This window comes from Equus caballus, chromosome 15 (genome assembly GCF_041296265.1).
Source record: "Equus caballus isolate H_3958 breed thoroughbred chromosome 15, TB-T2T, whole genome shotgun sequence".
NCBI lineage: Eukaryota > Metazoa > Chordata > Mammalia > Perissodactyla > Equidae > Equus > Equus caballus.
In genome coordinates this window covers 60,332,122-60,347,605 of record NC_091698.1, presented here as the reverse complement: position 1 = coordinate 60,347,605, position 15,484 = coordinate 60,332,122, and the positions used below count along the sequence as shown (strand labels likewise).

Sequence of the window (15,484 nt, the reverse complement as noted above, 5' to 3'; positions counted from 1 at the left end):
TTAGTGAGGAAGATTGGCCCTGAGCTAACATCTGTTGCCAATCTTCCTCTTTTTGCTTGAGGAAGATGGTCCTTAAGCTAACACCCGTGCCAGTCTTCCTCTACTTTGCATATGGGATACTGCCACAGTGTGGCTTGATGAGCGGTGTGTAGGTCTGAGCCCAGGATCCAAACCTGTGAACCTCAGGCTGCCAAAGTGGAGCACAAGAACTTAAGCACTATGCCACCAAGCCCCCCTAGTTTTAATTGCTGTAGTTCTATAGTTTGTTTTGATATTTGGTTGGTTGTGGTGGCCATATAAGTATACCACTCAGATCTCCTTCCAAAGAACCTACTCTGGGGTTTGTTGTTGGCTGACAGCCAGCTGCCACTCCTTTGGATCTACCATTGTGTTTGTGCTGAAGCCACAAATACTTTGAGCTGCTCTCAGCCAGTGACTGAACATAGCAGGAGTGCTAAACTTGTCCTTTCCTGCCCAATGCAAAGCTCCTCTAATGGGCACCTTTGGCTTGGGGAACTTCTTATCAGCCTGGATGAAACTTTCTTCAACCTACACTGTAATCTGAAGCTCTTTTCACCCAGTAATTCTCTTCCTCCCTCCTTTTACAGAGGTCAGACTTACACTATGATCTGCAGGTTCTCCCTGCCAGTTCCTGAGTCTGCATATTTTATCCTTCACAGACATTTCCCCCAATTAATATCTTGTGTATCTAAGCCCTTCTTGGCATCTACTTCTCTGAGGACGAGAACTGACATAGGTGATACAGGGAGTGGTGCAAGAAATCAAGCAGTAAGATGGGGGTTTGGGTAAAGGTTTACTCAGTGCCTGGCACGAGGTGGCTACTTGACTATTGATTTCACCAGTTATGACCTAGGAAGACATCCCAGAAGAGGGGAATGCTGTTGCCTATACGTTCAGGCATTGGACGATAGGGGGGAAAAATGCCTACAAGAATTCAGAGCTGGCCAATTAAGTTGTACTGCCTTGCAGAGGGATAGTGAGAAGTTGAGGGCACTTAATACACAGTTAAAACTAAGTTTGGGAGCCAGGAGGCCTCCTTGGAGCTTCACAAAGAGGCCCTTACTTCCTACAGTGGAAGAACAGACATTGGGATTTGACAGTTTACAGAGCTCTAAAGATATTTGAACGCTCAGCCTAGGGAGGTCTGCTATGCAGTTAGGGCCCTGGTTGGGAAAGCTTGAAGTTTGAAACATGGGATAGGTGCTTCTGAAGATTTGGGCTTTGTAAATACCCTTGAACCCATAAGGCTTGCAGAAGTGGCTCATTTCTCCTAGTAAGAGGTAACACTTCCTGCCTTGCAGAAAGACCTCTTCCACAGTTGCTCCTGTTTATTCTAGCTGAGAGGTTCTGGTAACTAGGGTTAAATCTCAGCATAATCTGCCTGGGGACTGCTGGGCCTGATAATGGAGGAAACAGATTACACGCTGAAGGAATGGAAATAATAAGGTAGCATGTACTAGCAGGAGCCAGAGGAGTACACTTAGGATTGGATTTTGAGGGTGCTTGATCAAGAGGGATGGAGGTTAATACTGGGTAATCAAGATTTCATTGACTTGGGATGCCTTTGGGACAGAAGATTTAACTCTGGCGAGGACCTCAGAGGATGGGGCAAACTCACTGCTGGGGTAGCTCTTAGAAGCCTGGAAAAAGTGAGAGATGTGGAAATGAACTCAGATCATGGCGGCTTTTGACCCCTGGAGAAGATATTTATTTTGGCATACTTGTGTGGTTACTGCTCCCTTATTAGTTCTAACTAATTGTTTTGTAACAATTTGAAGTGTTTTTTAGATGGTCATCTGCAAATATTTTTGTTCCTCTCTACCTCTTTTTAATCTCATCATGTTGATTAGGACCTCAGAAGGTTGATGAGAGTAATAGTGGTGATTTTTGTTTTCTTTCTGACTTTAATGGCAATGTCTCCAGTGTTGCATACATGTTCTTAATTTCTGATAGATGCCAATAGATACCACTTACCAAGTTAAGGATATTTCCTAATATTCTAAAGTCTCTAAGAAATGTACATTGAATATTATAAATTGCCTTTTTGCATCTGGTGATCATCTGGTTTTTCTCTTATAATCTCTTTAATGGATTATATTGTCATTTTACCCATCCTTGCATTCCCACGGATCTACTTGATCCTAATAGCTTTTGTCAGAATTTTATTAAGGCAATTTATTTGTTTTCATAAATGATAATGGTCTGCATATTTTTATGCTTTCTTTTTTTTTGAATATCATCTCTTCTAATTTATGAATCCTTGGCAATTGCATTAAATTATATAGCCACAATATCAAAAACTATAGCCAGCTTTGAAATTTTAGTTTTCATGAAACATTGGATATTCTTTAGTGCTTCCCAACACATGCAGAATAAAATTCAGAGTTCTAAGCCTAATATGCTAAATCCCTCCACCATCTGACCTCTACTTACTATCTTCTTCATCCACTGATTAAACTGTTTCCACTCCATAGGTGGCCTTTCCTTTTATAATCATCCTTTAAAGCCCAGCTCAAGTATCACCTTTCCATGTTGAAATCCAATTCAAATTCCACTTCTTAGAAACTTTCTCTTTTTCTTCCAGTTAGAATTAATCTATTTCCTCCCCATCTTTTTATAACATGACTTTTTTTTAAAACCTTTACTAGGGTGCCTATCAAGCTGCCTTTCATTAGTTAGTAACTCTATATTAGACTATATGTAAGTCCCAGGAGGAAACAAACTATTGTATAGCTTAGTACTGAGCTCATAATAGGTAGTTTTAATTACCTTTAAATTAATTTAGTAAGTTGCAAAGTTATTTTGAAACCTGTTGCAGTGATGTGAGATATGCTTGAGATAGTAAAACTGGGATTGTTTTAAATATTACCTCTATAAAAGTCACTTATGCCCCAATTGCTTTCTAGGATATTCAGGTGAATATCCAGCTGATAGGTTGGTTGGTGACTTCACACTTGTATTTAATAAGTAGGACATCTTTCTCTTCAAAACTCTTTTGCCCCTCCAGGTTTACTATTCATGTCACAGATCCTATTGTCTTCACAATCCTCAAGCCAAAATCCTCAGCCATAACTGCTTCTTTCTCTTCTCTCCACATTCGACCCACACTCCCTTCTATCTGAGTTAATCTAAGTCCATCCATTTTCTTTTTATATTTCCTCTGCAGTGTCTTGGTATAAGGTCAGCCCACTTTTTCTGAACATTGTCTTTTCCCAGGAGTGGGCCCTTGGCAGTTCTCTGACTAGTTGCTTATACCAGGTTTACGCCTCCAGATTTAGCAAATAAATACAGGACACCCAGTTAAATTTGAATTTCAAATAAACAAGGAATAATTTTTTTAGTATAAATATATCCCAAATATTGCATGGGCCATACTTACACTGAACATTTGGTGATCTGAAATTCCAATTTCACTTGGTATTCTCTTATTTTATCTGGCAATCCTAATCAGTTTTGACATCTTTCCTAAGATGAGCCTATCCTTTTCTCCTTCTGGAGAACTCAAACGCGAAGACAGGTAACTTCCTTTGGGACAGCCATCTTTTGCCCCATGCTGTGAACATATGTTTGCATAGAAGAATAAAATTCTTATGTGGAAAGAAGCGCAAATGAGGCCATGAGTTTCCATAGGCAAGTAGGGAGGGAGAACTGCCTTAGTTCCTGATGACTTGTCAGTCCTGGTTCCAGTCTGTGACAGGTAGTGTGATTTGGCTTCTTTGAAATGAAATTCATGGTCCTGTGATAAATTTCCCCCTTCACTTTAGCTTAACTTAGGTTGGTTTCTGTTCCTTGATATCTAGACATATTCTCTCTTTTCCATTTTCACTGCCTACCACCCTAGTCTCAACTCTCATGAGCCTGGAATTTTGTAAATGCCTGTTAAACTTTCACACGATCTTGGGTGTCTACCTTCTCCATGCAAGTAACCAAGCATATTCTTGCCTGATTAAATGCTTGGAAAATATTGCTGGCCATCTCCTCTTATATTCTTTAATAAAATTTGCTTTCTAATTCTAGTGAAGAACAAGCACAAGATTAAGGAATAAAAGATATTGTGAAATTGGTTTAAAAATGAAAAGGTTGCTCTATGTTCTAAACATACAACACCAAGTGAAAATGAAGTTGTTAGTCGCTTTGTCTGGAACTCTCTATCCCAAATAGCTGCATATCTTCCTCCATTTCTTTTAGTTCTCTGCTCAGTGTTACCTACTCAGAGAGGCCATTCTGGATGATTTTATATAAAATAGTACCTTTTCTGTATCACTCTAACCTCTTACCCAGTTCTTTTTCTTTAAAAAAGCTATCACTACCTAACATGTTGTGTACTTATTTACTGTCAGTTTCCATCCACTAGAATGTGAGCATTGGAACTTTTTCTGTTTTGTTTACTGGTGATTTCCCTGCACACATTATAGTATATGGCACATAGTAAATGTTACATAAATGAATGCTGTGCTTGGCTGAACTGAACTAAGAAAGATACTGAAATTCATACTACTATCTTAGATCCAGAAATTTAAGGTATTCTATAAGAGAAGAAAAAATGATTGTATAAAAACTGTAATTTATGGGTAGAGGTGAAATGGCTGGATAGCTATTAATAATTATTCTTAAAAGTCATGTATATAAGCAATATATTATCAGAATCCCGTCAGGTTCCTTATAGATAACATATCTGACTCTTGGGTCACCATGGTAAGGGGTGCTTAAGTTGTTTCTCAGGAACTGGGAGTTGACGTCTTGTCCAGTTCAGGCCAGTTGAGACCATCAACCCATCAACTGTGCCTGTGTGAATGTCCCATAGGAGACCTTTTGATGTTAGGGGGCTGAAAACTCCACCCTCAGTTCATGCTACCACCACCATTTTGTGAACATGTGTCCTATGAAGAGCCATGAAGCTTGACTATGCTTGCACAGATCGTTGATTACCTCACTTTCCTTACCTCCAATCATCTATCCCCACACTTCAGACCACCCTGCCTCTTTATCCCATAAATATCCCTAATCCTCATTTTTGAGAAGGTAATTTGAGACTTGAGATGGAATCTCCTTGCTTGGCAGCCTTGTGAATAAACTGTTTCTCTGCAGCAAAACTTGTCTCAGTGACTGGCATTGGGCAAAATGAGCCTGGTTTGGTAAAAATTTGGCGAGCCAGTCAGGAGCAAAAAGTCCAGACAGACATTTTGCTCATGGTTCATCAGCCTCTTGCTGGTATTGAGAGCCTGTGGACAAGTCCAAGCAGCTGCCAGGACCACTTATCCTAGGGACTGTCCTGGGACTTTCCTTGGCTCAGTGTCACTGACCTCTGGCACATAATTTTATTTTTTTGTAGCAGAGAAACCGTTTCTGGGTTTGGAAGACATCTTTTCAGTGAGTAACTTCAGTACAAATGACTGGACTTTTGTTTTGTCTTCCCTTTGGTTTGACCTTCTTTGTGATGGCCCTGGTTTCTAGGATGCCCTGAGTTTAGGGAAGAATTAGAGAATTTCTGCTCCAGAAATTCTCCTAGTACTATCTGGTTTTGGAGATCTCCTGGTACTATCTGGTGTCTGAGTTCCGGTTCTAGCTGCGGCCTTGAATAACATAAGTATTTTTATGACCAGTCATGTCTAAATTCTGAAACATTGGGAAATGTTAATTCCGTCCCCACCTGCAGCTTTGATGTGCATTCTCCTGAAGTGGGCGACTTTTTGTTATGAGCCCATGAAAAGGAAAAAGATGATATTCTTTTGTCACACCATGTGGCCATAATATTCTTTAGACTCCAGACAGAAATGACCTGAAAATGGATCCCTAAATTATAATACAATCTTGCAATTAGATCTGTTTTGTAAATGGGAAGAGAAATGGTATGAAATATCTTACGTTCAGTCTTTTATGTTATACCAAAATAAGTCTTTGCAAAGATGATGTAAGATTTTTATTCAACAAGAGGGAAAGATAAAGAAACTTGTTTTGCCTGATTCTAATGAAAAGGAGGACGATTTACTGCTAATTCAGTCAAATACTGTGACACTCCTCCTCCATCCCCTACAGTGGGACTGTTGCTCCTCTGCTGCCCCAGTCTGAACTCCAACCTTAGGCTCCAACATCTCTAGTCTCCAAGGGTCGAGAAATAGGAATGGTTTCCTCTTCTCATACCTGGCAGGGTACCCAATTTGGCCATGGAGACATCCAAACCCAGCCGGGGTAATTTCCTTTAAGGCAAGTCCCTATTGGAGGTGTGGATGCCACTATAGGACAGCCAGTGGGTCTGATTTAGGTACACTTGCCCTTCTCAACCTCAGACTTGTTTAACTGGAAAAATAACATGCACACCCATAGGGATGACCCGAAGAGAATGGAAAATCTATTCTCATCAATTTTTGCCACTCGTAACCCCACCTGGGCAGATGTACAAAATCTGTTGAACATCCTTCTGACCTCTGAGGAATGCTGAATGGTATTGGAGGAAGCTAGGGAAGAAGCAAATCGGCTGCACACATAGACTCTTGGTAACCCTGTGAGGGCCAATGCCACTATTGCCATGCCCACAGTTGACCCCAATTGGAATGTGAATGCCGGAGACAGGGCTAAGCTGGAACATTACCGGGATTCCATTCTGGCCAGACTCCAGAAAGGGATTCCACAGCAAAGGAACATTAATAAGGTCCGTGAGGTAAAGCAAAAACCTGGTGAGGACCTTTGGAATTTTACAAAGATTTTTTTGAGGCATATAGACAATACACAGATATAGATCCAGAGGCACCCGAGAATCTAAAAATGGTAAACATGACTTCTATTGGTCAGAGTGCCCTGGACATTCAGAAGTTACAAAAAGTGGAAAGAGCCCTGGGAATGCCTATGTTCCAGTTGGTTGAGATTGCCTTTAAAGTTTTCAATGGCAGGGCCATGCCCAGGAAAGCAAAGAACAATGGAAGATGAAGCAACATGCCACCCTGCTTCTTTGTCCCAAGGACCACCTTGAGCACTACCACAAAGAAGAACCTAACCTAAGGTAGGCCTCCCTGGACCCCAAACCCCAAGCTGCAAGCGACACCCTATGGTGGGACCCCATCAGTGCACCTTCTGTAAACAAGGGACCATTGGAAAAAAGAATGCCCCAGTTGAAATAAGACTCTTCAAGAAGAGGGACAACAGGCAGCACACCAAATGCCTGAGATCACCACTTGTGATTAAGAATGACAAGGCCCAGGGCCTCCTCCCAGTTTCACTTGACAGATTTCCCACACAGAGCCCCGGATAACCAGGATGGTAGGAAATAGACTTTTGGACTTTTATGGGGGCTGCTTACTCAGTTTTGAACGTTTGGTTTTCCAGCCTCTGAAAAGACAATGCTAGTGACAAGAGTCTCAGGAGAAAGCTTAAGTAAGTCATTTCTCCAACCCCTGGACTGTCAAATGAGAAAAATGTACTTAAAGCATAGAGCCTTGTACATGCCTGAGTGTCCTGTTCCATTATCGGGATATTTACTGACCAAACTGAATGCCGAAGTGACCTTTGCACCTGGAAGAATGGACATTAGGGTACCACCTGAACAGGCTGTGTCCTCCAGGCAGCATTACTGCAACAAGCTAGGGAGCCTCCAATAGAAATTCTAGAAGTCTTACAAGAGGTAAGCCGGGATGTATGGGTGGATAGGAGGCCAGGACTGGTAAAGACTACAGTACCTGTACAGGTCAGAATTTGTACTGGGTCGGACATTCTAAACTTAAGACAATATCCATTAGAAGAACATGCCAGATGGGGAATTCAGCCTTTATTGACTGCTTTTCTTGAATATGACCTCATTTTACCTTTGTTTGTCCTTGTATAACACCCCAGTTTTGCCAGTGCAGAAACCAGGCACACAAGAGTACCACTTTGTGCAGAACTTGAGGGCGATTAACCAGATTGTGGAAGACATCCACCCAGTGGTGCCCAACACTTATACCCTGCTTACCACCTGTCTGGAGATTTCAATTGGTTCTCAATTCTGGATCTCAAGGATACATTTTTCTGCATACACTTGAGCTCCTACTCTCAGAAGTTACTTGGTTTTGAATGGGAAGATCTTGAGACAAGAGTCAAACGACAGTACTGCTGGACTGTCCTTCCTCAGGGCTTTAAAAACTCCCCTACTGTCTTTGCTGAAATTTTAGCCAGTGATTTGAGGAATTTCCAGCTGAGAGAAGGAGCTCTTCTCCAGTATGTGGATGACATTCTGATTGCTAGTAAGACCAAAGAGGCCCCAGACCAAAACACGATTTTGACTAAATTTCCTAGCCGAATGTGGCTATGAGGTCTCCAAGAAAAAGGTCCAGATTTTATAGCTATTAAATATCTGGGTTTTGAGCTGTCAAAGGGGCAAAGAAGCATACTACTCCCTGACAGGAGAGAGGCACTAACTAGGGTAGCAGTGCCCACTTCTAGGAGACAATTGCGAGGATTCCTGGGCATAGCAAGATTCTGCTCTATCTGGATCCCCAACCGTGGACTGATAGCCAAGCCCCTGTATGAGGCTCCCAAGGGACAAGACAATGAACCCCTCAATTGGACTGGAAAATGCCAAAGCCTTCCAAACCATTAAAGAGAAGCTGCTAACTGCCCCTGCTCTAGGCCTCCGAGACATTAGAAAGCTGTTTGACCTGTTCCTGAGAGGCCTCGGGGTACTCACCCAGAATCTGGGTAACATGAGAAAGTCTGTTGCCTTTGTCTTGAAACAGTTGGATATAGTAGCTAAAGGATGGCTTGTCTACCTGAGAGTGGTAGTAGCCACCTGTGACTTGTTGCAGGAGGCAGAGAAGTTTACGTTGGATCAGCCCACCACTGTGCACACTCCTCACTGTGTGCTTCCTTTTTTGGAACTAAAGGGAGGCTACTTGGAGGCTAGGCAAGTATCAAGCCATGGTACTAGACAATCTTAACGTTGCTCTGAAAGTGGTCTCAACTTTAAATCCAGCCACTCTACTTCCCACTGGTATTGAAGAACCTGTACGTAATTGTATTCAGATAATCGAACAAGTTTTTTCCAGCTGTCCCTATCTGACAGACCTGCCATTGGAAAATCCAGACCTTGAGATGTTATGGATGGGAGCAGCTTCATGGAGCAAGGACAACGCCAAGCTGGATATGTGGTGGTAACCCATCAAAACTCTGGAAGTGGAAGCCCTTCCACTAGGTACCTCTGTCCAAAAAGCAGAGCTTAGAGCTCTGATGAGAGCCCTCCATTTAGGTAAGGACAGGACAGTGACCATTTTTACTGATTCCAAGTATACTTTCTTAGTGGTCCATGCCCATAGGAGCCATCTGGAAAGAAAGAGGATTATTAACTGCAGGGAAAAAGATTAAACATGCCAAAGAAACTTTGGACTTACTAGAGGCTATCCCAGAAGTAAAAGCAGTGGCCATTGTCCACTGTCTAGGACACCAGAAATCTGAGTGTCTCACTGCCAACTGGGCAGTCAACTGGGCAGATAAGGCTGCAAAACTAGCAGCCAGCACAAAAGCACCTAGGTCTCCGATAATGGCTCTCATTCCTGAAGTGGATTTGATGAAATGCCACCCAAAATACCCTTCTGAAGACTTAGATAGGGCCAATGAATGGGGATTTAACTGGGGTCCTGCCCATTCTCAGGACGCCGACTACCACTACACCAAAGAAGGATGGATTTATAATAGGCAAGGAACAATTCTTGTCCTTGAACATCTTATGGAAGATGTAATAAGTCACATACATCAGAGCAGCCTGTATGGTAGGGATGCCATCTTCCAGTGGATTCAGAAACTCATTATAAGACCAAATATGCAAAGGACCATTCCAAAGGTGATTCAGAAATGTATGATATGTGCCAAAAATAACCCAAAGGTGGGACCCCCACCAGTATTAAAAGGAGTCCAATACAGAGGAACCGGAGCTGGGGAAGATTGGCAGACTGATTTCACAATGATGTCAAGAGCCACTGAGAATTTCAGCTATTTTCTGGTATTCATGGACATGTTTACTGCTGGGTAGAAGCCCTTCCCTGCTGGTCTGAAAAGGCCTCTGAAGTGGTTAAAGCCCTATAAAAGAAATAATTCCTAGGTTTGGATTACATTTGTCTATTCAGAGTGACAACGGAAAGGCATTCATAGCAATCATTACACCAGAGATAGCTGGTACCTTGAATATTTGCTAGAAACTACATGGGCCTTTTTGGTGGCCACAGTCTACTGGCCAAACAGAAAAGATGAATCACACCCTTAAAAAGTCTTTAAAATTTACCAAGAGACTAATTTAACTTGGGACAAAGCCTTGCCAGTTACCCTGCTCTGTGTGAGGGTAGCCCCTAAAAGCAAGCTCCAGTTATATGGGAGACGCTTCCTATATTTTAAATATGCCTTGGGGGATCTGGACGGAACTCAGATTAAAGAACTAGACACTGTCAGGTATGTACAGTCTTTGAGAGCTACTCTAACTGCTATTCATGAGTTTGCCTCTAGCAGGTTAATGTATCCCATAGATGTTCTTCTGCATCACTTGTGTCCTGGAGAAATAAGCATCTGGAGGACCAGCTCCACCCCCACTGGACTGGGCCCTATGAAGTGCTGCTGGTAACCCACTGCTTGATAAAGCTGAAAGGAATTAAGCCATGGATCCACCATACTCAAGTTAAGCTGGTCCCAAGAGAACCATCAGACCCACCACGTCCCATCTATTAGAATACCATGGGAAATGGGAACCATGCTGTGGAAGAACATCATAGCCAAGATCATCCTAACCTTGGCTGGTTCCATACTCCAGACACTGATTTCTCCTTACTACCTGCCTCTTATTCTTGTGAACCCTTGACTGACTTAAAGTTCCTTTTCAGGAAATGGAAGAAAATTCAACCAAAGTCTTAGGTAATGAGAGACGTGCCAAAGGTCGATTAGGGTTCTTACATCCTAGCCGCACTTTACTAATTGCTCTCTTTTTCATATTTCTCCATTTCTTACAGACCAGCTGTGCATTCACTGGCACACTATGAGGGTTGAACCATTTTCTTTGCAAGTACCAGATAAGTAACTCCATAGCCTATTGCTAATCTTTTAGAACTACTTCTCTAACAATCATGATTTTATTGAGGTATGGTTTCATCTTTTCCCTGATCAATTATTTCATCCCTCTTTACTGTTGGAAGGATAATTCATTTGTGAGAATCTCCCAGTCTTTGGCAAAAGCAGGAAACCTCACTGAATGTTGGATATGTCATCAAAAAGTTCACTCAGTACATGAACATTAGGACCCTATAGTAATCCCCGTAACAAACTTTACCAGCATACCAAACATTAACTAATTATTCCAGCTCACCAACAAACACAAGTTATAGACTGAGGCTGCTACATCCTCACTCCCCCATATCCTGCATGTACATATCCACAGTGACAGCTTATTTTACGTAGCTAAGAAATCTTTCAAATATCATGAACAAATTCAAATCTTTCCATAATTTCAAAGGAAAGTTTCCCTGAGTGCTCTAAAGAAGCAACAGATTTATGGTTAAATAACATAAAAGTTCAAATGCTTACATCAGGAATCAGGAATCTAAATCTGTACCTCACCTGGTTATATTTTTGTTTGTGGGTTTGATCATCAGTGTTGGGCCTACAGTTGCCTGGCTACTTGGCTCATATAGTGGTACTGTCTTTTGGAGTACCTGGCTACACCTATATCTATGTATAGCTCAGTAGAGACCCAGCATAGGATCAGTTCTTTAAAACTTTTTTCCAGAACTAAGTGGTCTATGCCAGATATTGCTACCAGTTACCTGAGTAATTTTCAAGAAGATGATGCCAGATATTTCTTTGGACAAACTTTATTGCCTTGGTGGGGTGTTGCAGCCCACAAGCACATGATAGAGAATCTCTCTCTCACCTTAGGGATACTCACCAGTGAAACTGCACAGGCAATAGCAGCCCAGCGGAGAGCATTAGCTTTCATCAGGAGGGGTCATCCTGGACAGTCAGATAGCTTCAGACTATATCCTGGCTGAACAAGGAGTTTGCGCAATAGCTAACTCATCATGTTGCATATATATTAACAGCTCATCAGAGGTTGAGACTTACGTAGAGAAAATCAGAGAACAGGCTACCTGGCTACAGGAAGTATCCCCAGAGATGCTGAGTCCAAACTCATTTTCAGGACTGTTCTCTTGCATTCCCCAGGGGATCAGTTCTATTCTGCAAGGACTCTCAAAATTCGGTTGTCTATACTTCTCCTTCTGGTTGGATACTTGATTACAAAATGTGCTTTTAGACGACGTACCAAAACTGTTGAACAAGATACAAAAATTCTAATAATGTAAAATGTCAACCTCAAGCCAGGAACAAGAGAATATTTCCAACTGAGTGCTAAACAGTTCCATTCCTCTAACCCAGATCTATGCCCTAATTCAGTAGGAATTAGCTAGATTGGTCATCACCCCAAATCCCTTAAGAATGAGGAATAATCAAAGAATAGGGGGATTGAAACTGGTGGCCCAATAGCCATTAATGATTATTCTTAAAAGTCATGTAGATAAACAATATATTATCAGAATCCCACCAGGTTTCTTATAGATAACATCTCTCACTCTTGGGTCACCATGGTAATGGGTGCTTAAGTTGTTTTTCAGGAACTGAAAGCTGACTCCTTGTCCAGTTCAGGCTGGTTGAGACCATTGACCCATCAACTGGGCCTGTGCAAATGTCCAGTAGGTGACCCTTTGACATCAGCAGGTCAAAAACTCCACCCTCAAATCACGCTGATGCCACCATTTTGTGAACATGTGTCCTATGAAGAGCCATGAAGCTCGACTACTCTTGCATAGATCATCAGTTACCTCACTTTTCCTTACCTCCAATCATCTATCCCCACACTACAGACCACCCTGCCTCTTTATCCCATAAATATCCCTAATCCCCATTTTTGAGGAGGTGGATTTGAGACTCAGTCTCCCATCTTGGCAAGCCTTGTGAATAAACCCTTTCTCTGCTGGTCTTGGTGACTGGCATACGGTGTAATGGGCAAAACGAGCCTGGTTTGGTAACAGGGTGTCAATAGAAAGAATATGGAGGAAAAAGTCTTTTAAGTACCTATATTGCACTACTTACCAAAGATGGGCACTCAATTTGATTTGAGTCATTATAAATTAGAGTTTTTAGCATATAATAACCCTCAAAGAAAAACTTTATTGGAAAGTAGGGCAAATTACCAAGATTTGAAGGAAGAAAAAAATAAAAGTTCAAAGTATAGGCTCTTGGTTTAATTAGAAATGGGACTTTTTTGGTGGTTTGTGATTAGTGAGCTATACTGTCACTTTGTGGTGCTACCAGTCTCATTTTTCCATATTATTAGCAGTTGGGAGTCCCTTTGAAAAAGAAAATAGAAAACTTAAGAAAAACAAATTATAGTTTTGAAATTCTACCATTAAGGATTATGTCTTAAAGAGAAGGCAAAGTGAGAATAAAAATTTCTGTCATTATAAAATAGAACAATCAAATGTACAAAGCATTTAGTTTAAATTTAATCTTCATTTTCAACTAATCTTTAGTATTTCAGAAAGTATATCAACATTGCCTAACATGCTATTTATACACTATAGATATATAATCAATGTTTATTGGCTTAAATACACACATTTAAAACATCTTTGGCCAGCTCAATTTTTAATATTTTATGAGCTAGTTAGCCCTGAATCATGAATTTACCAATATTTTATCAGATTTATAAAAGGATTGCATACTCTAAATTATGACTTCCATGAGCCATTTACTTTGTGGAATTATAATACAATATATTAAATGATGAGAATGAAGCTATTACTAATTGTATCAACAGCCTCTATGCATGACTGTTTCAAACATTTATTTATTAACTGAAAATCATGATTCTTCCATCCCTTATACCAAGAACATCCATAATTAGCAACATACACACTCAAAAAATGATCTAGTTCTATTTGACGAGTAAATGATTTTTCTATATTTTCTAAATTCGAAAAACATACTACCTCATTCTTGTGAGGATCCCATTTATAATATTTGCTCTACTATGTTTATGATTTTGTGATCAGTTTGAAAGTTGGTATATCATTAAAAACAGATCAATTTAGCTCCCTCAACTCCTTACTATATCTGGTAACCATACTAAAGGAATAGGGATTGACTTTGAATATGGCAAGTTCCAGTTTCTGAAATAGTTGTAGGCAAGTAAAGCTTTTGGGCAAAGATGTAAGCTATAAGAGGACTAAGAATAAACTGTCACTACTATATATAAAGAAGAAAAATAAGATGTGTAGGAAGAGAGCCATTATAGTAGCAAGTGTGATCTATTATTTCTAAGTTTCCCAGATATTTCAGAATTATAGAAACTAAAGGATGATCTTTTCTAAGACATATAAATGGTTTACTTTAATAATATTTGATTTATGATGTAAATAAGAATAAGAGAATATAGGTAACTCTTGAAATAAAAAATGGCACATATAAAATAAACATTTTAATACAAATCATTAGAATATATTTATACTATATATAAATCTACAATTAGAAGATATTACTGAAATTTTCCTCTACAGACTATCACTCTAGAATTCTCTTTAAAAAAAATCACCGAGAAGAATTAGATGATGACTGTGAAATAGATTCTCCCATTATAATACTACTTCTGTCGTTTAGAGTTTTGACAACAGTTGTAGCTGGAGACTGGAGCACTTTACGAGAAAGCCTCATTCTTCCATCAGCCGGATCACGCCCGAAGTATTTCACCTGTGTTAAAGAACCAAATTTAAAGTTAACAGCACTTTGACCGACATCCAGATTAAAAGATATTTAAATTTACATGGTCCAAATAAGGCAATGACTAATATTTTTACTTGTTCACTGAAAGCATAGCTCAGTGCTAAGTGGAGGTATATGCTAATAAATATAATTTGGTTAAGTAGTGCTTATAAAAAAGAGACAGGAGCATTTATAATCTGTCAGACTCGTCTGTGCCGCCTTATCCTCTCCAGGTCCTATACTGGAAGAACAGTCAAAGCCATGGTGAATGATTCTAGACAAGGGCTTCCTAAGCCTAACTGTGCTACAAACTATGCAGGACTACTCTTAGATCACTCAGACTACTGCTCAAAGGACTATCACACTGGAGGTTACTTGACTTGAGCCTAGACAAAGAGTCAGGGGGAAAGGTGGCAGTTTTTAAGTCCCTTTTGATGTAAAAAAACAAGTTTATACAGAGATACTATGTCTTAGTTCTCATCTTTCCCTGGAGGCTATTTTGAATAATGAGACTACTGATTGGGAATAAACTAGAAAGAAGCCTTAGTTACTCAGGCCATGGGTATTAGGTATAACTAGAATGCAGAAAAAAAATCCAGACTAGCATGAGTTCTTTCATCTATTCATAAAGGACTATAAAAAAGGTCAATTTTATTATCAGAATTCTAGAACTAAACAACATGGCTTTCAATAAACTCAAAAC

General features: G+C 40.3%; 1 protein-coding gene and 1 long non-coding RNA gene across 9 annotated transcripts in view; one reads left to right on the top strand and one right to left on the bottom strand.

Annotated features, from left to right (window-relative positions):
- Window positions 1-15,484, top strand: part of LOC138917691 (uncharacterized) — a 389,144-nt gene that overhangs the window by 8,769 nt on the left and 364,891 nt on the right. The window lies entirely within an intron of this gene.
- Window positions 13,505-15,484, bottom strand: part of PNPT1 (polyribonucleotide nucleotidyltransferase 1) — a 46,370-nt gene continuing 44,390 nt past the window's right edge. For both annotated transcript variants that reach the window (XM_005599973.4, XM_023619659.2), the window contains exon 28: window positions 13,505-14,769. In XM_005599973.4, the coding sequence (XP_005600030.1) occupies window positions 14,611-14,769 (159 nt within the window). In that variant the 3' untranslated portion in view covers window positions 13,505-14,610. The remainder of the gene's footprint in view (window positions 14,770-15,484) is intronic.